The sequence below is a fragment of the Pteronotus mesoamericanus genome, unplaced genomic scaffold, assembly GCF_021234165.1.
Source record: "Pteronotus mesoamericanus isolate MK-2021 breed Mesoamerican mustached bat unplaced genomic scaffold, CSHL_Meso_final scaffold_651, whole genome shotgun sequence".
Classification (NCBI taxonomy): Eukaryota; Metazoa; Chordata; class Mammalia; order Chiroptera; family Mormoopidae; genus Pteronotus; species Pteronotus mesoamericanus.
In genome coordinates, this window is record NW_026555325.1 from 24143849 (window position 1) to 24167846 (window position 23998).

At 34.0% G+C, this 23998-nt stretch overlaps 1 protein-coding gene across 4 annotated transcripts in view; it reads left to right on the forward strand.

Moving 5' to 3' along the window:
- SLC4A10 (solute carrier family 4 member 10) overlaps window positions 1–23998 on the forward strand; it is a 277734-nt gene that overhangs the window by 221100 nt on the left and 32636 nt on the right. For all 4 annotated transcript variants that reach the window (XM_054562648.1, XM_054562649.1, XM_054562647.1 and 1 more), the window contains 4 exons: window positions 13824–13929; window positions 19060–19221; window positions 20652–20765; window positions 22037–22198. In XM_054562648.1, the coding sequence (XP_054418623.1) occupies window positions 13824–13929; window positions 19060–19221; window positions 20652–20765; window positions 22037–22198 (544 nt within the window). The remainder of the gene's footprint in view (window positions 1–13823; window positions 13930–19059; window positions 19222–20651; window positions 20766–22036; window positions 22199–23998) is intronic.

The following is a 23998-nucleotide window of genomic DNA, read 5'->3' on the forward strand; positions in this document are numbered from 1 at the left end:
AGGAGAGACATGATTAGAAGAAGCCAGTTTGCAAAAAATTAAGAAGGGAGTAGGTGGTAAAGAAATGAAGAAAGGGTGCGTAGGCCACTTCGGTGTCAAAGAAAGTGAAAAACAGGGCCTTTGGAGCAGGCAATGAGATCATACAAATGATAATTTGTGATAAAAAAGATCGGTGTGTGTTTAAAAATGAGAACACAGAGACAGATGAAAGAGAGACAAGAGATGGTAGAGACAGAGTGGATAAACATGGGATTGCAAAATTCTAGGAATCAAAGAGTGATGAGATCAAGACAAATTGTGGGGTTATGCTTCGAGACTAATTTGAGAAAAAAAAATTGCTTGATTTGTCCATTATTCTTGCCTGTTATGGCGATCAAGATGAGTGGACACAGGTCCTGATTTGCCTAATGTTTCCATCTCTGCCTTTTTAAAAAAAGATCCCCACCAGTTTATGCTTTATCACAGGGTGTACCTCTATCTGAAACCTAATTATTAGAAGGCTGATTAGGAATGTGGGCTAATCACTGTGTTCCATTGCCCAAGTGCCCTTTTCAACCAAAATTGGGGAGGTAGGAGGGAAAGATTTATTCATCCTGACAAGTTGTGAGGCTTTAATGTCTCCTTGACCTGAAATGGGTATAAGAAAAACACAGAATAGTAATCTTCTTAGGAAACATGGTTACTGCACTTTCTTATGTTTTGTTTCATGCTGGCTTCCTGAACCACTGATGTTCTATACATGGCTTTGATCAGGTTTTGCCATTATTGCTCTTTGGAAAAACAAAACTAATCTTTTACACTATACATGTAACGCATATATTTATCAGCATACTTAAAAGTTAGTGCTAACATTAATGACTATTTTGATATATTGTATAATCTCCCACTTGTATAAAACAATTTGGGTTTCATGAAGTCCACAAGACACTTTCAGTGATTTTTTTGTTCCTGTCACTGTGACCTAATAAGTTTTAAGTGTCATTATACTCATGCTCACCTACAGTTTTCAACTGATATTGCTGGCCTCATGCTTTCACAGTTTTTATGAGACAAATTCTTAGAAAATGTTGAAGCTGGGATGCAGTACATCTGAGTTACAATCTTTGCAATCTTAACATGCCTTTATGCTCACATATTTTGCTGAGATGTAAGATGTAGAGGAGGCCTCATCTACTTTTCAAAGATATTTTTTATACTCGGGTGTCCTGTATGCAGATCTCCTTAAATTTATAGTTTTGCCAACCAAATAACAAAGTGTTTTTAATTTCTGTAAGGCCAGGATGCCTAGTACCTCTGACATCCTAATTTTATAATGTGGTAATATGTAGAACTTGTATTTGAAGCCATAAGCATTTCTTTCATTGTGCCAAGAGCAAGTGTCAAGATAATCAATTTAGTTTCAAGAATATATACGTTTCACCAGATGATCAAGCTGAAGTTGTCAAGTTAGCAATAAGTAATGAGTTCATGTAAATAACTTTCTAGGTTGCTTTGTTTTTAAGAAATGGCAAAAATAGAGTTAAGCATTCTGTTCATGGAAGATTAAATGTTTCTTCAAATATATTGTAATAATTTAACATCTTCAAATATGGCTAGCTAAAGAAAGATTAGGATTGTATTAACTCATTGCAGTTGGTTGGATCAAAGCAAAGAGCAGGGTTTATGACCTTAGCTTCCAATATATTGGCATGCTGGAATTGAATAGTATCCAATAATTACCAAGCTGTTAAAAAGTGTGATCTCACCACTAGGTTATGGGAAGGCCTTTTTTTTTCCTTTTCCTATCTCTTTGTTGTTGTTTTTTCAGCCCCAGTCCTCTACATAACCCAAGACAGTGATTTCTTTTGGATAAATGTTATTTACTGCCTGACTTTATACTCATGGAAGAATATTATTTTTCTAATCTCCTTAACTAATCTCTTCAAGGCTCCCTTAAAGCAGAAAATGTAACAATTTTATCTCCTATAGTCCCAGCATAATAATATAAAATACAGCAATATTTAGTGCCTATTGATTAACTGAACATACTGTAATATAACTGACATCACCTGACCAATCATGTTTGACCATTAAAGGCAACTGTGCCTTTTTATAGTATCTTTCACACTACTCTTAAAGATTTCAACTAGAAGTTTTGAAAAAACTTGAGATGTTATGAGAATCTTAATGTGGGATAAAAATGTACAAATTGAATTCATAAAATTAGTTCTGGCTGAAAATTTAGACAGGGTGCCAACATGGTGGAAAGTCATCTGGAAAAGAGGCAGGACTGCGACCTGCAGAACTGCGAAGCTGATGGAGACGTGGGGAGGGAGGAGGTGAAAGGGAGGTTATCGCAGCTCATTGACCTGTTAGTCCTAACTAATCAAAAATAAAGAATAAAACTCATTTAGAGAAGCCCCAGTATTTCATCCTTTTAATCACTTTTTTGCCACATGCACTTGACTAAATTTATCCAGAATTGCTGGCAACATAACTTTGCAATTGTATTTGTGTGTATTTATTTGTGTAATGTATGTGTAACTCCACTAGATGAATCGCCACAAGGGTAGGTCCATGACTATTAGGCAAGCACACCTTTGTATCCCCTGTGGTAGCAAAGTGCTTGGCACATAGCGTGAAATGAACATGTTGGTTCGTAGTTTTACATTTCTGAAATGCTTCTTGCAACTCGAATGCATATTTAACATGAGTTTTTTCTCTATTAAAAAGCTGGTATTAGGAACATTCTTCAATAAATAAATTTCTAACAATCATCTTATTGTTGGTTCTTAATCCAAACACTTGCTATCTTTGTTTTTCCTTCCTGCTTTTGAATTAAATTCTTGTTTTAATAAAGTCTTAACTCCAGTAGCAATACTATCCAGTATAAGTTTATTATTGACCTGTTTTATCCTCATTATTTGTAACAAACTATGAACCTTTGAATCATAAGGTTGTCTCCTCATTTCTGCCCCCAGAGAGCCAGGTGCTTGGCAGACACCAGTAAGCCTTTGTTAAGTGTCTTTTAACAATATTCTCAGATCCACCTCCAGCTGCTGTTTTCTTTCTCTGTAACTATAGATTTGCAAACCTTAAATAGATTTATCTGTCATACTGTCTTGTCAAATAGTTATGAAAGGGGAAAAATTTGCATGAACTTCCATATTAGAGGGAGAGTACTAAGCAGGAATTGGTGGTTTCTTTAAAATACATTGAATGACCTGACAGGCATGACTCAGTTGGTTGAACATTGTCCCTCAAAGTAAAATGTTGCTGGTTCAATTCCTGGTCAGGTCACATGCCTGTGTCGCAGGCCTGGTCCCGGTTGGGGCACATGCGAGAGGCAATCAATTGATGTTTCTCTCATACACCAATATTTCTCCCCTTCTCTTTCTCCCTCCCTTCACCTCTCTCTTAAATAAATTTTTTAAAAATCTTAAAAAAATACATTGAATGGCCATAAGTCACGTATTTGTATATCAAATACACAGTATTCCACTTTGTTGAGATGTGATGACCATTCTTAGAATGATCACTAGAAAGATAATTTTATTTCTTCCAAAAATTCCATTTAGATATCTAAAAGAATAAAGCACCCATGATATAATTTTTTTCAATTATAAAATCATGAAATGTTCTGCTCATATTTCCCAATAAATGTTTGTTTAATATATATGTCTGTATGTGTAACTGAAAATATGGTATCCGTCATCTTTGCTTTTCTGAGACACATTGTAGAATTATTTACCTGTAGATGATGGGATCTACCAGCTTCTTAATAGTTCTTCCAACTCCTGGAATTTAAAAAAAAATTTTTAAGTCATTGTTTCTGAGCCACTGATACACATGCAATCAGAGAAAAGTAGAGAAAGCTTAAATAAGCAAGAGTTTTGTTAAAAATCAGGTATTTATGATAAAATGTTCTTCTAAAAGTTCTACTGGATTTTTATATCCTTAACACCCATTGTAAAGGGAAAAAAATGAATAATAAAAGCATGTAGTGATTTGACAGAATATATAGAAATACATGGCTATAAAAAGTTGTGAACTATTGCTCTAGCAACTATTAAGCAATTTACCTTTCTAAATATCAGTTAAAATAAGTTCACTGAAGTTTTATATTTTTAAATTAAAGTTCTCCCTGGAATTGAATTCCAAGGAAATTAACAATTTTGAAAAATCCTCTTAAATACATCACTTTATATTTACTAAGATCCTGTGGAGCAGATAGAATCTATTTTATAGAGCAAGTTAATGACTTATGACTTATTAATAATCATGTAAAGCATACTGAAGAGTAGAGCCCATGTTTCTCAGTGTTACGCTTTCTCTATTAGATGGTGTGATCTCATTCTGCCACTCAACTTTATCTCACCTGTTCAGCATATTGTCATGAATTCTTTATGAGTTTGATAGAATACCAGTGTTGCTCTTTGTATGTGATTTGATAATTTTACTCAGTGTATCTGTCATTTCTATTGGGATATTTTCAGCAAATTAATCTTGTTCATGTAAAATGTTGCTACATTATTCATTCATTGTTGGATATTTTAAGTATCACCACTATGTACTTTATAGTTTTAGTTATGCTAAAAGAATTCTTAGAGCTATTACTAATAACTTATTTTGGAAAAAGAAACACTTCCCTTTAACTATGGAAACTAACATGTTAATTTCTCTGAACAGTATTTCTACTCAATGTTTAGAACTAGCCAAGTTCAGTTAACTTAGAATAACTTTTCCATGTATAAATTCAATTCTTGATTATATATGGTGTTCAGCTTATGTATTTTACATTTATTATTTAATAAATAGGAAAACATTAAGTGAAGTGGTGTATATATAACTCTCAGGAAGGAAGAAGTTTACTGTATAAAAACATTCTATTGTAATAGCTCTCAGTTTCAGGTAAAACCGTTTTTGTATGTCACCTAAAATATCTTTATAAATATTTCCTCTGTAAGACTGCTCAAATATTATGTGAAGGGTAACAAAATATGTTCTGTAAGTGAATGCTCATTACTAGTCTCAGTGAAGTTTGTGTTGAGGCCAGTTCTGCTGCTTCTACTCACCCCATTATGTTGCTCATCTCTTCATTGCAAAGGTCCCTACCTGGCATCTTCACAATCTATAAGAACTTGCTATAAAGGTGATTGGTAAGAGGCTAGTTTTGTTACAGAAATTTCATTTTCATATTTAAAAGAATGAAGCAACTGTAGTAGATTTTTTTTTTCAATTATAAAAGCAGACTTTAAGGACTAAGGCGGGGGGGGGGGGGTCAGTGGGGGGTCCTACTCACTCTGAAATCATATCACTTGTTGTTATGGGTTGAAGTGAGTTCCACCAAAATTTGAATGTGAAAGCCCTAATCCTCGGTACCTTAGAATATGACTGTATTTGGAGATAGGGGCTTTAAAGAGGTAATTAAGGTTAAATGAGGTCATATGGGTAGGTCCTAATTACATCTGACTTGTGTCCTTATAAGAAGAGGAAATTTGGACACACACAGAGACACCAGAATGCACAAGCACATTGAAAAGACCATGCGAGAAGGTAGCACAGCAAGACACAGCAAGAGGGTAGCATCTGCAAGCTGAAGAGAGGCCTCAGAGGAAATCGACCTTGATGACACTTTGATCTCAGACTTCTAGCCTCCAGAACCGGAAGAAAATAACTTTCGATTGTTTAAGCCCCCCAGTCTGTGGTACTTTGGTATAGCAGCCCTAGCAAACTAGTATACTGAGTAAGTGCTTGTAGTTTAGCTCTATTTATGTTTAGAGTTGTAACAGTAAACTCTGAAGTCGTTCCCCCTGTTAATGGCAATTCCATCCTTTCAGCTGTTCAGACAAAAAAAAAAAAAAACAACACAAAAACCCAGGGATTTATTTTTGACTACTCTCTCACCCACCCAGACTTTCCAACAAAGATAATGGCTCTCTACATAAACTTTAAATACTACTTACCACCCTCTCTACCTCCATAATCTCTTGTCTAGATTATTACAGTTGCCTTCTGACTGGTGTCCCTGATTTTACACTTGTTCTTCCACAGGCTGCTCTCTGTGGAGTTGCCAGAATTACTCTTACAACCCAACACAGGTCATGTCACAACTGCTTGTCAAAGCCACTGATGGGGCTTAAAAACAGTGTAGCCTCATAAATATGTTGAAAATATAAGAAGAACTCTTGAAAGAAATATGTCAAAAATTAAAGTACCGGATGGAAAGACTGTGAAAGATTTTCTTTTTGTTTTTCATTTTATAAATATTCTATAGTGTGGCTTTATTTTTTTCACTAATTCAAAATGCTTTTGAAATAGAAAAAAAGAAGAGACATAAAAATCATGCTTGGCTTCTACAGATAGATCATAATTCTCTGATTTTATGCCATATACACTATTAATATCTAACTTGCCACACAGCACTCTGGAGGCTAATTCAGTCAATAAAGAGACTTCAAAAAAAAAAAGAAAAATGAATCACAAACCATTACTGCTCAGCACACACAGGAAGGCACTAGTAATAACTACAAAGACAAAAAGAGATCTGTAACCCAGGAACTAAAATTAGTAATAATGTTGAAGGGAGTGCTATCAAGTTATGTTTTCCAGAAAAAAGCCACAGGCTCTTCTGTAAAGAAGACTGATCACTTCCATTAGCCTTGAAACCAAAGCAAAGGCTTTTGGGTGAAGGCATTTAATTATCATGCTTATCTAATCCCTCTGTAGCCATTTACATAAACAAGACAGCTTAGAGCACAGACACTTAGGGTGAAGGGACAGACAGGAAAAGATAGTGTTTGGTGAAGAATGTATTTTAAGTCAAACAATCCAACACCATAAGTCAGAATTAATTGGCACTTGTGTTTTTAAAAATGTAAAGATGTGAAAATGTACAGATACTACCCGTTCTATTGCCTTTGGATTATTGGGCTTCCCAGTCTGGTAACAATAGTAATAACAAGGAGAACAATAATGATGATACCTAACACCTAAATAGGATTTACTTTGCCAGATCCAGGTGCTTTTACCTAAAAAGGTAACTTATTTTACCGTTGTAATAACCCTGTGAAGTTGATTACTATCATTATCCCCACTTTAAGAAAACAGATATAGAGAAGTTACCTGTATTTTGCTGCGTATAATGTGCACCTACGTTTTGGGCGCATGATACACAGGATTATTATACATATTATTATACCCATGGCATGTAATCATTATACTCGTGTGTAATGTGCATACTTATTTTTCCCTCAACAATTTGGGCAAAAGAGTACACATTATACATGGTAAAATGTGATAAGTAACTTATCCAAAGTCGCTCAGGTTAAGTGCTTGCATTTGACTTAGCATAGGAACCTTGGCTAAAGAATCCAAAGTCAGTATGCTAAGCACTTATGTATTGAAAGATTTTTCTTGCATTAATACTGCCATTTTATGACTAGAGTCACTAAAAATTACTTTGGATGAAATTAACAGAAGAATCAATCCAAACTTACTTTTTATCTCCTTACATTGCTCTTTCTAGTGTTTTTTTTTTCTTTTCCTTTTCTTTATTGTACTTTTGGATTGGAGTTATTTGACTAAATTCATCAGTATAGATGAAAAACAAGGAAGTGGGATTTTTTTTCTCCTTTTATTACTGATTTATTTATTTAGAATATCTTTTTTGATGTTTGAGGACATAAAGTCTAAATAGCCAGAGCCTTCTTTGAATCAACAAGGGAAGGGCTGGGTAGAGAGACCTTTTTCATACTTCCTGTCCAGTCATGTGACCTCTGAGAACTGTCTGCCGAGATTTCAAAGGTCAGAGGTGCGGGCTGAGGAAGGAGCAGTGCACCTGTTTCCTTAAGGTAGTGGCTGCCCCATTCACCTAACTTAGGGAACAATAATGATTTCATTTTTGGTTGGCTATCCATGATATCAGTGAGGTATAAAATAAAGGTTTGAGGGTAAAAAACATATTTTTCCTCTTTTGGAATTATTGATGAGGAATGTTATTAATTCAAGAGACAGGTCTGACAAGGAGGCACTGGTGACTAATGTCCACTTACAGACCTGACTCTCCAAAAAAGTGTCTTTTCTATGAACTCACCGTTTCCGTACCAAATTTCTTTGTACTTTCAGAACATCACTGTGAGAAAGTCAGTGTGCTCCCAGGAATGGAGTAATACACATTCCGGCATTGTCCTCACTGACACGGTAAAACTGCTCCGAAAAACAAACCAGGGCCCTGAGGGAACGGGGCACACACAGGCCGTGTGAAGGAAGCCGTGCCTGGCCAGGTTTAGATGGTGCTGTGAGAAATAGGAATCTGGGGAGTGGTGGTAGAGTTATCATGATATGAGGGCCAGGCTGCTTGGCATTTTGCGGGGAATATCTTAAAGGAGACGAGTCATGAAAGAGGATGCTAGGAAGCCCGCACTCTAACATGTAGATTCCTTTTTGGCAATGCTGATGGGAATGGCACAGAGGTACATCTAGAGGAAGCATATGGTAACTGAAAGAGCAGAGGTTTCGGGGTCAAACAGACCTGAATTCAAATCAAACTCTATCTGCATATATGGCTGTTTCCTCCATCTGTAAAATGTAGAAATCAAACTGTTAAACTAGAAGCCTCATATTGTGCATGTGCTAGCTGCAACAGCATACAGTTAGGCTGGAAATAGGACAATGTTAAGTAAAAGAAGCTTCCTTTGCCAACTCTACCTCCCATGGGCTCCATTTATATAAGGAGTACAGACCAAAAATCCTATATCCCACTTCATCCTCTTCATGGTACGAGCCTGCTGCTGAGCTTTAGTTTCTCATTTTGAAATGGGCACAAAAATACCTGTCCTACCTCTCATAGGAGTGATTGGGACTTGAGATTATATCAAAATATTTTATAACCCACATAACAAACATGTGTAAGGTACTTTATATTGAGCATCTACTGCATTGTAGGAATAGTAGTGGAAGTTTTACCCATGTTATAATACCTTGTTAAAGCCTCAACACGACGCGGCACATTTGTTGTAAGTATTTTCCATGTAAAATGAATTAGCAAACGCTCAAAGAAGTTGTGTGATTTCCTAAGATAAAATAGGTCCAAAGGGGCAGAGTCAAGATTCATTTCAATATTACTTCCAAATGCAGGTTTTCCTTCTCTTTCCACTTAAAGCAATAACAGGGTGGGAAGCATTAAAAAAAAAAGGAAGGTGGATTGGAAACCCGTGAATAATCTGCCGCTGCAACAAAGCTGACAAAGAACACCTCCTGGTAAAATCAGTGCTTATATTTTAGAACAGACCACCTGAAAGCCTTGGGCCTTCATACATTTTTAAAATAGTTTTTATGTATTGAGTATAAAGTAAAAAGGAAAAAAATAGATCCTTTAGATAAAAAAATATGGTATGCCCTCCCAGCCACATCCGAGCTTAGATTTTTTATAAGTTCCATTCTAGACATAATTGTAAACATACACACCAATCACAAACAACACAAAAATAGGAAAAACATAAGGACTTCATTTGTTTTTGGAAAATAGAATGGGAAACCACAGAAAGTTTTCAGCAATACAGAGAAATATTTTTTCATAATTGCTAATATATCTCATTTAAGCATTAAGATACATTTCTGTTTATAGTCTTACTAATTGCTCATACATTTCCTTTAGGCATTAGGATACATTTCTGTTTATAATCTTAATACAGCTTTATTTTTACTCTTTATAAAAATAAGGCCTTTAAAAAAAACAGGGTATTTATCCACACTAATCTTTAGTTTCTCTCACTAAAAAGGTAGGTGTACATCCCAGTTTCTAATTTCTTAGAACATTTTGCACAATAGGTTTTAGTTATTGGAATGAATAATTGCTCAGGAAAGAAGCGCTGCCTCATTCAAGATGATTTGGTAGTCAACATTTGTTTTCCAGTAAAGTGGAAATTTCATGAGCAGAAACTTTGGGCTCCTTGAGAGTTCGTCAGTGAAGAGAATGTTTCTGAGCAGCGTCTTAGCAATTACACCTTCAGCGGTTGGTCCCAGATCTGGGGTCTTCACCCCTTATTACAGCACTGCCCAACGCAAGCATTTAGCCCCTTTTTAATCAAGTTATTTGTTTTATTGCTATTGAATTATAGGAACACCTTATATAGTTTGGATATTAATGACTTATGAGATACGTAGTTTGCAAATATTTTCTCCCATTACAAAGACTAACTTTTCTCTTTGTTGATTGGTCACTTTGCTGTCTAGAAACTTTAGTTTGATATGGTCCCACTGTATACTTTTGCTTTTGTTGCCTGTGATTTTGATGTCATATCCAAGAAATATTGCTAAGACCAATGTCATAAAGCTTTCCCCTCTGTTCTTCTAGAATTTTGATGGTTTCAAGTATTGCATTGAAGTCTTTAATCCATTTTGTATTGTATGGTGTAAGATAAGGATCCAGTTTTATTCTTTTGCAGGTCGATGTCCACCATTTGTTGAAGAGACTATCCTTTTTTTACCACTGTGTAGTCTTGATGTCCTTGTCAAAGATCATCTGACTGTCTATGTGAGGGTTTATTTCTGGGCTCTCTATTCTGTTCTGCTGTTCTATATGTCTATATTTATGCCAGTATTGTACTGTTTTGATTACTGTAGCTATGTAATTAAGTTTTGAAATCAGAAAATACAAGGCATCCAACTTTTTTTCTTTCTCAAGATGGTTTTGGCTATTCAGGATCCTTTGTGGTTCCATATGAATTTTAGGAATTCTTTCCTGTAAAAAATGCCATTGGGATTTTGATGGGCATTTTAACAACATTAAGCCTTCCAATACATGAACAGTTTTTTGTCTTTCATTTATTTGTGTCTTCTTTCTTTTCTTCAGCAATGTCTTATAGTTTTGAGGGTAGATGACTTTCGCCTCCTTGGTTAAGTTTATTTCCAACTATTTTATTCTTTTTGATGTTATTGTAAATGGGATTGTTTTCTTAATTTCCTTTTCATATTGTTCATTGTTAGTGTAACTGACTTTTGTCTGTTGACTTTTGTCCCACAAGTTTGCTGAATTCATTTATTCTACCAGTTTCTTGTGTGTGTGTGTGTGTAATTTTTTAAAAACCACTCTTTTCTTTACTTCATAACTTATTTTTATTTATTAATTTGCTTTCTAATTAAGAATGCATGCAAGAAAAACTGTCAAATTTACCAAAAAAAATCAACATTTTAAAAATTCTCCTTTAAATTTAATTTGATGGTTTGGCTTAATGTAGAATTCTAGGTTCAAAATAATTTTGCCTCATACTCTTCACAGTATTTCTGGGAGAAAAGTCTGATGCCATTCCATGACATCGCATGTCTGTAAGTATGTAGTATTGCGGGGAGGATTTCTGAAATAAACAATACGTAGTTCCTGCGTTTTCAGCTCCAGCTCTTACTTTACTTTGTTGAGTGTGAGCCCTTCTCTGAATCCGGATCCTCTTTGGGATTCTACTGGGTAGGCCAGATCCCTCCTCCATGGCAGTTGGTGTTTAAAAGCGGACTGCCGAGTTTCAAATTCTGGCTCTGACTCTTCTAGCTGTGTAATCTTGGCCAAGTCACTTGTCCCTCTATATTTTCATATGCATAATACTATATTTTAAGGATTGCATGTACAAGTACTACTATTGCTATGATTTCTCTGTTCTGCTTTTTCAAACATCTTACTTTTCATATTCCATTGGTTTCTATATCTCTTTTGTTGATGTTTCCCCTCATGTTTATTTTTATACTATTCCTTTGATTAATGAATTCTGGGTAATGAGAAAAAGTAAATATGTGAATTCAGTCTTCCTTTTTAAGCCAGAAGCTAGATCTGGTTCTTAATTTTAGAAAATATTCAGCAATTTAATGGTTTTAATGTTATTTCTTTTCTAAAATAATTTACATTTTTAAAATAAAGTATTCTCTTTATATGCATATAGTATCTTTCTTATATTTTCCCAGTGATCTAATGACCCAGAACCAAAATTAAACAGGAATTTTTTTCTATAGATTCATAGTAATAGTAGCAAAACTTTCTAATGCTGGTTAGAGTTTACATTCCTTTAAAGGATTGGAAACAAAATGAAAAGAGTACGCGCATGTTAGAGAAGGCCTGGTGTTCTTTTTGTGTTCCATCAAGGTGAAAGGTAATAGTTTTATTGCATTTTGTGAGAGACAGAAAAAGTGAACAAGAATTAATACCAATCATGATCATGATGGTAGCAGCCACAATTTCAAAACTGCCTAAATATATACCAGGTGATTAATATATATCAAGTTACTTAATCTTCACAATAGAGTGTTTGAATAATTTGCTCATGGCTGCACAGCCAGTAAAAAACAGAACTTTCTGAAGCAAAAGTCTGTCTTCCATGACTACATAGGGCCAATCTGGGACTTAGAAACCTAAAGCTTTGAATAGCTTGCATTATTAAACATCTATTATTGCATCTTAGGTACTTTTGTTTCCTTTTTGCTATAGCTTCTTCTTCTGTTGTCATAGGGCTCATTGCAGCTACCCATGGTAGCTAATACTTCCATATCCATTCCCTTAAAGTCCTGTCACCAACATTCTCATTGGAACCTTCTGTCCCCTTACAGGCTCAGCTCTAAGTGAGTCCAGCTGGGAATCCTCTAACCTCTCTTAGTAAGAGCAGGAACCATGCCATCCATATTGCCAAAGTCAAGTAGAGCTTCTTGCAATAGCAGACACTCAACTTTGAGTGTTGAAGAATGAATGAGTAGTGGTAAAGGAAACAGATTAGTTCCTGATGTTGAAGACAGAAGAGGGACTGTTGCTTAGGCAGAGGGATTTACCAAGTAGAAATTGTAAGATATTTTCCTGTAGAGGTAATGTTAGAAATGGTAGGTAGGTCCTATAGCTCTATTAATACCACTATAATTTCAGTCCAACTAATTTTCATCTTATGCAGTGTATGTGGGTTAATCTGGAAGCCCAACCACCATTTATAAAATGTTTCTATAAGAAAAAGCTTTCCAAAGAACAAATACTAGGATTATGAATGAATTTTTGGAAACAAACTATTTGTAAATTGAAGTTATCTTCTAAAGCCATTAATTTATTGGTCATCTTTTCTTGTGTCTTCTCATTGATTAATAAAATTTTAACATTTATTAATAATTATAAATGAGATCAGAAACTATTTTCTATTACATAATAATATTACTATGCCCAACTATTTCTTATTCTCTCTGCTGTTATGCCCATCCAGCAATTTTTATGGTTCCTTATATGTAGTAGATACTCAAAAACTTGCATTGATTGTTTGATATTTAACAGGACTATCACTCAGAATAAAGAATAGTGTGCCCTGAGATACCTAGACTTCAACCTAGCTTTAATTTTGATTTACATAGCAAAGTTTTTAATGATCTTTAGAGTATGAATTAAATAACTCCAACTTCAAGTGAAATGGTTTTACAATATTAAAAAATATGTAAATTATAATTATGGATTTGGATGTTTAGTATTTTTTCCTCTTGACTTATAATATAGAGACAAATGGTGATATTAAAGTCTAGAAGGCATGCTGATTTGAAAGGCCCCCAAATCCCTGTGTTCTAACCTTCACTTTAAAAAACTTTCTCTGACTGGGACAGAGAGGGAATGACCTCTTTCCAGGAAACACTGCAGGGTGGACTGGTGCCCTGGCAATACATCTAGTTTGCTTTCTGAAAATGGTGTGTCACAGAATAGTTTAGTATGACCTAACCTCTTACCTCTTAGTTGGAGGAAGGCTGTGACTAGGGAAGAAAGATTCATTCCACATTTGTTTTGAGTACAGTGACAAAAAAGATACTTACTTCACAAACTCTACATTTTTCCTTTTCAGATGTAACTGTGTGGAACCCCATAATCCCAGCAACGACACACTCAAGGAATGGAGAGAGTCCAATATTTCTGCCTCTGACATAATTTGGGAGAATCTAACTGTGTCAGTAAGTGAAACATTGAAAAATAAGTCATATCTTGAATTGTATTACTGTTTGGGGGCTTTTGTTAACATTGTGAGTGAATTATTGCCATTAATGTAAATTTTTTTGAATGCATATTATTATAAAAGTGGTGGTTTTTTCTGAAGTTTACTTGTTGTAAGTATTCATCAGTAAACTGAGGTTTTATTTCATTATTAAGTTTTTCTAATAGTCAGGAGGCCTGAATTGCTCTAAAAGCACACATACTCAGCATGATGTGATTAGATTAACTGAAGGCATATTAAATGAGTATGGTGTTGACCTACATGAAACCATATGGCAGAATTAAGTTGGCCTTCTGTGTAAAGGACCAAAACACTTTTACTTTGCTCTGTGATAATGCTCCAGCTGTCCAGAATATGCTTAGGGCGAGGGGCTGTTTGTTAGCATTTTACTGTAAATATTGAAGTATTTGGGAAGAACAGAAGTTAATTTATTAACAAAATTCTGGCACCTCCCTCAATTAGGAGAAAATAGGAGATTACTCTTATTTTCTTAACTCCCACTCAGGAAAGAGGATTGCAACATATTTTGCACCTTAAGTTCTGTACCTGTACAAAAAAAACATTTATTTTGTTTATTTCTGCTTCATGATTTTTTTCTCTTCAAGTTGTAGCTCTCCATTCTTCTTACTCTATTATTTCTTTCATCTGTACTTGCATCCATTACTTCTGTTTAGTCAAATCTCACAGCTGGAAAAATCGAAAGTGTTCTGCTTTTAATAAATATTTTAAAAATCTTAGTCATCCTAGTTTCTTTTTTATTATCCTCAGTTACAAACATTATGATCCAAAGCTGCTTTTACTTTATCTACTTTTGTAACCTGAAATCTCATTATAACCATCAGCATAAAACCATATGAATTCTAGTTCATTTTATGAAACATATCATTTTAGTAAGTGAGCCAGTTAGTGGAACAAAGAAATCTTTTATGTTGTACAAGTATTATAAAACTCTTAATGTGATTTTTTTTAAAGTTGAGGTATAGTCGATATGCAACATTATATTAGTTTCAGGCATACAACCTAATGATTCAATAGTTGTGTGAATTGCAAAGTGATGACCACCGTAAGTCTAGTTAACATTTGGCACCATACATAGTTACAGAATTTTTTTTTATTGTGATGAGAGCTTTTAAACTCTACTGTGTTAGCAATTTTCAAATATAAAAATGATTTTTGTAAGAGCACTTGACTTATTTGCCTATTTTGTCAATTTTCCTCATTAAATGTTTTCCTTAGAATCAAAATCAAATTATTTTCTCTGTTTAAAATCCAGTCTTGACCTCTATTTTCCTACCTTTATTTTTTCCCTTGTCATTTTCTCTAGAATAAGCCTTCACGTATCCACTTATACTGTGGTTGATGCGTGCAGCAGTGTATCTTCCATCTGTATTTTCATTTTTGTAAACTGTGAGGATATTATGTCTAAAGAATCAATTGAAAAACCTCAATAATCCCATCTCTAAATTATTTAACGTGATAATTTACTCTGTGTTTTATATTTTCTGAATAATTTAATGCTAAATATAATATTCATTCTATATAGCTGCAAGACTACAAAACAATTGATCTGACTTGCCATGAGTTAATTTTAAATATTAAAAATTTTATTTTATTTTATTTTTATTTATTTACTTTTTAAATACATTTGTCTCTGCCTTGCCCCCTCCCACCTTCCCTCCCTCAGCTCTTCCCCTTTGGTTTTGTCCATGAGTCCTTGCTATATATAAATATTAAAAATTTTAGAGTCAAACAGAATACAATGAACAGTATTTTGCAATCAAAGCATATCTAGCACTATGTTTAGTTTATTTTTTAAGTTCTGTCAGAAATTTTCATATTTCTTATTAGTTAAAAGAAGTTTTGGATTAGATAATTGTTGATCTTGACCAGAAATAGCCTTTATCACTGAAGGGAATGCTACATAATGAAAAAATTTTGTAATTTTTAAGACAATGAAGACCATTACAATTCTTTTGTCTTTATTACTATACCAGGGTGTTTTATTTAAAAAAATTATATCATGTTTTTTAAAAAAGATGTTATTTATTTATTTTTAGAGAGGGGATGGGAGAGAGAGAGGGAGAGAAACATCAATGTGTGGTTGCCTCTCACACGCCCCCTATTGGAGACCTGGCCAGCAACCCAGGCATGTGCCCTGGACTGGGAATCGAATCAGTGACCCTTTGGTTTGCAGACCAGCGCTCAATCCACTGAGCTACGGCAGCCAGGGAAATACCAGGGTTTTTGAAAAAGCATAATCACAAGTATCACCAAAAACATTTTACTAAAGAAGTTCTGTGCTAATGCTTATTATAACTATTTTGTAAAAACAGTAATATAACATTTACTTTCCATATTATACATTTGACAGATTTTTAAATGGAATTTTTACATACCTCATGAATGATAGTTTTTACCTTGCTAACTCAACAAGGGAAAAGAACGTTAGTTTTCTTTGATTCTCCCAAACTGCTATGTGCATAGTGAGTGTTTCCTAAATGTTTAATGATTATTTTGAAAAGATAGTCTTATATCACAAATTTACTATTTAACATGTCTTGTATTTGTTTGTTTTTTCAGCTTTATTGAAGTATAATTGACAAAAATTAAACACATTTAAGGTATTCAACATAAAGTTTTGTTGTATGTATGCACCATGAAATGATTACCACAATCAAGCTAAATAACATACCAGTCCCTCACATAGTTGCCTATTTTTTGGTGAGAACAGTTAAAATCTACTCTTTTAGCAAACTTCAACTATGCAATATAGTATCATTAAATATAATCACTATGCTGTAGGTAACATCCTCAGAACTTATTTATTCTGCGTAACTGAAACTTTGGGCCCTTTGAACAGTATTTCCCCACTTAACCACTGAGCTTACCTATTACTTTGCCTAGTAATTGCTCCACTGGTATCTCTGAACAGAAGCAAGAGAAGGAATAACAACAACAAAAAGCAAGAATTCATTTTTGGTACTTTATTATTCACAGAGTTTGAGAAAGGAAAATTAAAGCTATAATTAAGACCTGGGGGATTTTTCTTTGGTTTTTCAATTAGCCAAGTTATTGTGCTCTGTATTAGCTTAATATGAGCAATTGGAATTCAACCTTAGCTAGCAAGGAAGGTATTTGCAGTTAGATTAGAAAAGGGGACAGAATTCTTTCCGATAATTATAAGGCATACAAACACTATTTCTTAAGAATCCTAGCCTTAGGGGTAGCTGCCCCAACTAGATTTATTGGTTGGTTGTTTATTTTTGGATAACAATGTAGCAATCTGTGGTTTATTACAGAATCTTTAGAAAGTACTTGTTCTCTGTTATACAAGGATTCCAGGGCTTGAGACATCATTGTTCAATAGATGGACTCTGTGTTGGTGATCAATCTGTCAGTCTATATTTTTCTTCAAGATCTCTCTGTACCATGGCACAATGGCATATCTGTTCAGGTCCAGAATATCTCTAGGATTGATGAAATCACTGGTTCATTTAAACAATTATTTTCCCTGTTTTAAAATAAAAATACTTTAGTAATGTAATCTTTAAAATAAAATAAGAAAAACTAAAATGATTTTAAAAGAAAATTTCAGTTTCTAAATATTAGTGTTTAAAATGCTCAGTTTTTCTTGGAGAAAGAAAATTTTTTTGACTTTGCTGCCACCTCATGGCCAAGGCAGTAATTAGAAATGATTCCTTCAGAGTTTATAAAAATATATACCAGGGGGGAAAAAAAAGACCATGGAGAAGTCGAAGTAAACATGGCTTTATCTTGCGCATATAGTAACATTTTCTTTTTTGTTGTGTGATCTAAGTTCAAGCTCAATCTTTGACTCAGTTTCATTTAAGTAATAATATTGGATTGGCCAAAAAGTCTGTGGCTTTTTCCATAAAATAAAATACACATTTTTCATTTTCACTATTAACTGTATTGATTTGGATATTTTGAATATGTCAGCTGTCTCCCACGTGATATAACATTGATTACTCTCAACTGATATCTCTATTTGATCGCTATCAACTTCAACTGGTCTACCCCACACTGGAGCATTGTCCAGCAAGAAATCTCTAGCACAAAACTTTGCAAACCACTTTTGACACATTCGATCAGTCACAGCACCTTTTCCATACACTGCACAAATCTTATTTTTTTGCATTTCAGCTGCATTTTTACCTTTCTTGAGATAATAAAGCATATGTTAAAATGTGGCATACTTTCTTCTGTCTTCGATATTAAAATGGCTACACAAAAATTCACCAATTTTGATAAATTCTTTTAAAAAATGCATGCTGATATGACAGCTGTTATAATAGAATCTAATGAAATTGTTTTGACTGAAGTTAAAGACAAGTAAGCACTACTGGAGCATCTTACAGAAAAAAGAAAACAACAAACTTTTTGGCCAGCCCAAAAAGTTTCATGTCTTTTTTGTAGCTTGTGGACTAGATAATTTTACAAAACTATGTTCTTATTTAATAAGCAATATTTCCACTGTGGGCACCATATTTGTATCATAGTGCTATTGCTACCTGAAGCAGTGAGGTTATAGGAAATTATTTAACCTCTGACTCGGTTTCCTCAGACATGAAATTGAAATAATGTCTACCTATTTTATAGGTTTGATGTGAAAATTAATTAAGGTGATGTATTTAAGTTAATTAAGATGTATTTAAATGGTTTGGCTTAGTGTCTGACCCTAGTAATCACTATCAAGCATGTCATGTTTTCAATCAATATGGTGTTAGAAACTTAGTCGATATAAGGTTAAATAAATTTATGGTAAATAAATATATGGTAAATAAATTAGTTTTATAGATATAAATTTAATTTGAAAAAGGCAAAGATTTTAAAAGTGGTTCATGTTCAAATTTTACATAATATAAAGCTTTGATATTGCTCACTACCTGACCTAAGCAGACAGAATTTGTCAAGCATAATGTGCTGTCTGTTAAATCATTGTGAGAGCCATAGACGAAACAAAACGCTTCAGCAACTCGGCTGCAATTGATCTTCAGATGTTAGATTGCTGAAAGAGCTGCGTCTATTTCCCTCTTAATTGCCCCATTTGTTTTACCTCTTCTGGCAGGAATGCAAGTCTTTGCACGGAGAGTACGTTGGACGAGCCTGTGGTCACGATCACCCATATGTTCCAGATGTTCTGTTTTGGTCAGTGATCCTGTTTTTTTCCACAGTTACTCTGTCAGCCACCCTGAAGCAGTTCAAGACCAGCCGCTATTTTCCAACCAAGGTATTTAGACTGCAGTTTCCTTGATTAAAATAAAAACCTGCCTAAAGCATGTTATGAAGTCATACATGCTTTAAGACGAAAGAAAGAGCAATTGCTGTGATGAAAGGAGCCACTAAAAACCTTTTGTGTAAGCAAACTGCCAGATTAGGAATGGAGACAGGTGAAGGAGGGAGGTGAAGTAAAAACACTTTTGAGACAGGTGCTAGGAGGGCACTTGACCTCTGGGCTTTTGTCCTTAACTTCAGGTCCCAAAGATGAACTCTAACTTTCCCACTTAGGTTTTTGGAAATTGAAAGCACACACTGCATTACTGATTGTCACTTTCTTGCCCAGCGAATAGTGGGAACTATTCCAGGCTGACAGATACCTCATTGGAGCCACTGTTACATTCTCTAATTGGGAAAGCCCCTGCAAAACTCATTGGAATACTATTCCTTTTATTTTTAAAGTGTCAGACCCTCCCCCAACCCACCACGTTTGCATCTGCATATTTGGAAGGGAAAGTAAACAGAGAAACAGCTTAGTTCAATATTTAACACTGCAAAGTAACACCTATAATGTCTGACTCAGCCAATAAAAAATGAGAAAAAAAGACCCAAGAAAACAAGCTTTTTAAAGATGAGCTGAGATTATAATCAAAATTGCACCCTGGGAAAATGTTATGAGAACTGTATCTACTGCAGAAAACTTGTTTTTTGTTACCTCTTTCCGTAGGGTGGAAGTATTTCTTTCACATGAAAAATTAATTTAAGTTAATTTTGTGACTTGAAACAATAATCTCCTGCATTAGTGTGTGTGTTTGTGTGTGTGTCATAACATCACCCTGATAAAGAAGCCAGATTGTATTATAATTGTATAAAGATTTTTGCTTAAAGATGGCTTTATATATGAGAAATGGCTTTAAAGCTGACTAACCTAGAGTAACTTTTAAATTTGCCCACTCTTTTGTGCATATTCCTTGCGGCCATACTTATATTCCAGATAAACAAACTAAAATATTATGTCTCTTCAATAAAAATGATAATTTTATGGTGCTTTAGTTTTATCATATTAAAATGTTGCCTGTGTGAGAAAGAGTTCTAAAGTTTAGCCAAATTCTGGCCATGCAACCATAATATGCTCAATAGCCACACACTTAGCTTCATAATAAACTTAGACTTTTAAAGAAATATTAAAAATAACACAATCACCATTATAGCTATTTCACAATTCCTCATTCTGGAAAGGTTGAGTGTGTATTCATCTAAATGACAGAGATACGTAAATATATATTCCGGTTCTGACAAAGCTAATGATAATATTATAATATGCATAAAATACATTATGATGTTATGTCATGGAGTGTTTATAAAATATGACTCTAGATTTTGTTCCTGAGGATTCTTGTCTATTTAGTTTCTTCAAGTGATAAGTATTTTCATTATTTTTAGGTTCGTTCCATAGTGAGTGACTTTGCTGTCTTTCTTACAATTCTGTGTATGGTTTTAATTGACTACGCTATTGGGATTCCATCACCAAAACTACAAGTACCAAGTGTTTTCAAGGTGAATTTATCATAGCATTTACTATTTACCTCTTCATCTTAGATAATCTTATCTAATCTTCACTTAGATAATGACTACAACTCTAGAACTTGGGATTTTCATGAAAATATAAAGATATAGATTAATAAAATGCCCATAGCATGAGTAAAATTTTGGTCTATTATTTTAAAAACAGGAACCATGGAATAGAAACCTAGATGCTACTTGAAAATATTTCCTGTCAGTTTTTCCAGTTGAAATACCTATGTATAACACTCCTAAGAGATAAGGAAGCATTTTGAAACTAAGGAAAATGGGTTATCTTGATGCAGAATTGCCCAGTACATAGGACTTGAAGAATAAATAAAAACAGGTCTGAAATAGAATTCTGACCATGTTGCTAAGATTGTGACCCTTGCCCAGTTACTCGAACCTCTCTGAGCCTTTGTTTTCTTATCTGTCAAGCAGAGTCAGGGACTCCCTAGTAGAATTATTGTCAAAAAGACTTCTTTCAGGCGCTGGCTGGTGTGGCTCAGTTGGTTGGATCATCCTCCTGTAGATGAAAGGTTGCTGGTTGGACATCTGGTCAGGGCATATACCCAGGCCAAGGATACAATCCCTGGTGGGGCCGGGCGCATGGGAGAGACGATCAATCGACGTTTCTCTCATATCGATGTCCCCCCTTCTCTCTCTCTCCTGCTTCCTTTCTTTCTGGAGGCAATGAAAAAATGTTCTCGGGTGAGGAAACAGACAACCAAATAAGACTTCTGCTGGGGCTTATCTCAGGTGCCAGCCATGTTTAGAACCCTTCCTGAACCCCTGATGTCACCAAGTGTCTTTTTGCTATTTTCAGATAATGGCCTGTGCGCACATCTAAAATAAGAGTTACATGCAGTTGTCAACATGCTATTTGTAAATATAAATAAACTTGCCTGTTGTAAATGATAAATATTATTTTATTTAATATGAGTATCAATTAAGAACACAGATTTTTGTGCCAGTCTGTCAGAGTTCAAATCCTATGTCTACCACTTAACTAGCTTAGGGATCTTGGGCAATTTACCGGACCTCTCTATGTCTCAATTTCCTTATCTGTATGTCCTTTTATTTAAAGCACTTAGAATGGTGCCTGTACCTTATAAATGCTTTGTAAAAAATAGTATTATTACTTATAGCTCACTCAGCAGATTTGTTTATGATTAGGGTTTTCCTGGCAGCATCTGTCAGATATAATTTGATTAGGTACTCATTAATCCAGTTAGTAACTATGTACATTCTTTTATTTTTCGTAGCCCACCAGAGATGACCGTGGCTGGTTTGTTACACCTGTAGGTCCAAATCCATGGTGGACAGTAATAGCTGCTGTTATTCCAGCTTTGCTTTGTACTATTCTAATTTTTATGGACCAACAGATTACAGCTGTCATCATCAACAGAAAAGAGCATAAGCTAAAGGTATATCTTAACATTGAATTTTAATGCAAATCATTATGACTTGATTGACATCAATTGATGTTCTTATACTTTATACTCTGTGGTCATTTGTACAGTGAAATATTAAGATAATGCTTTCAGGTTCATAATTATTACTGTCTATATTCAGAATACTCTTACAATAAACTTAAAATTAATTATTTTAATTAATTAATTTATAGCACTTGGCTGAGCTTTAAACTCTGAAAACTTACCTCCAAACCTAAAATAAAAACATTGCTTAAATTTTAACTTTCTTTACCATGTTTAACATATTTTAATGAAATAATCTACTGTGGTGAAGTGCAGCTTTACCAATTTATCTTCCATTAGGGATATCTCTGTTTCTCGATTTGAACCCAGCTATGTCTATTAGATTACATTTATTATTGGAACAAATTTCATCTTCAGATATTTCTCATTTCATCAGTTATTCTTCTGTCTATAATGCCTGTGACAACAAATCCCATTTATAAATGTTATAGTTTTTAAGTGACACCTTTGTTGAGTTTTATTGCATTTTTCAATGACTTCTTTCTCTCTCTTTTTTTTCCAAGAGAATAAATACAGATATATTTTATTAATTATATTCTGACCCTACCATTCTGCAACTGCAAATATAAAAATTGTTCACTGGTATATAATTTGTCTGAGACATGTAATACGAGTACTATCGCTTACAGCAATATGTTAAATAAAATCAAAATCATTGAATGGTTACAAATTACCCAAATCAAACTTTGTAAAAACAAAACATGCACAGTCTTGTTTTGTTCTGGTATCATGTACATACTTTTTAAACTCTAGAAAAAGGTGCATTGTTAGAGCAACAGAAATGCTTTATAGGATTTATAGGTATGCTTGTTAGAAAGGTTAAAATCTCTGAATGAGATATTTGTCGGGAAATAGTAATAATATAAATGTAAAAAACCACAATGACTTGTAATAAGTCTTACTGAAAAGGAATTTTCTGTATATATTGGAGAGAACGAGTCTATCTTAAAACAAAGAGCTTTTTTCATTCTCTTTGTAGAAAGTAACTTGAGAGTGATCAAAACCTTTTTTGAAAGTTTACTCAACTCACTTGTTTTTTTCAAAATTCATAAGATATATTTTATAAAAATATCTCATAAAGTCTTAGGAACTAGACCAGTAGCTCTGGTGTATGTTTAACAACCAGTTCTCTGCATATAAAAAAGAGAAAGATCCTTATTTACAATGTTTGCTGATTTCCATGGTATGAATACTCCCATCACAATCCATTTTCAGCTACCAGTGAGACCTCAATTGGCAGGAATTTTTTTTTGAAAATTAAACAATTGGCTCTGGTAAACCTCTATGAGCTGGCTCCCAAAACATTGCTGAACTGTACGATTCAACATTGGAAACTTTCAATCATTCACAGTCCTCAAAAAAAAGGAATTCAGACCTCCAAGTTTAATAGCCTACTTATGTAATATCAGTCACTTAAAAGTATTATTTACTTTTAAAATATTAGCCTTCTGGAAAAGCAAATGCCACCACAACTTAATTATTTAAGTTACATAATTGATTAAATAGGTCTATAAAACAAGTGTTAAGTACTTTACATTGTGAATATTGTTTGTCTGCTACTCTCAAGAAGTAGGAAGAGTTTTCCTAAACATCAGTTTATTTATTTTTTAACTGAAAATATCTATACTTTTCATTATAAAGTAATATATGATTTCACTTTAAAAAATTAGATAATATAAAAGTTAATAAAAAAAGTGGAAAAATGCTATAATTTCATTACCCAGCAAT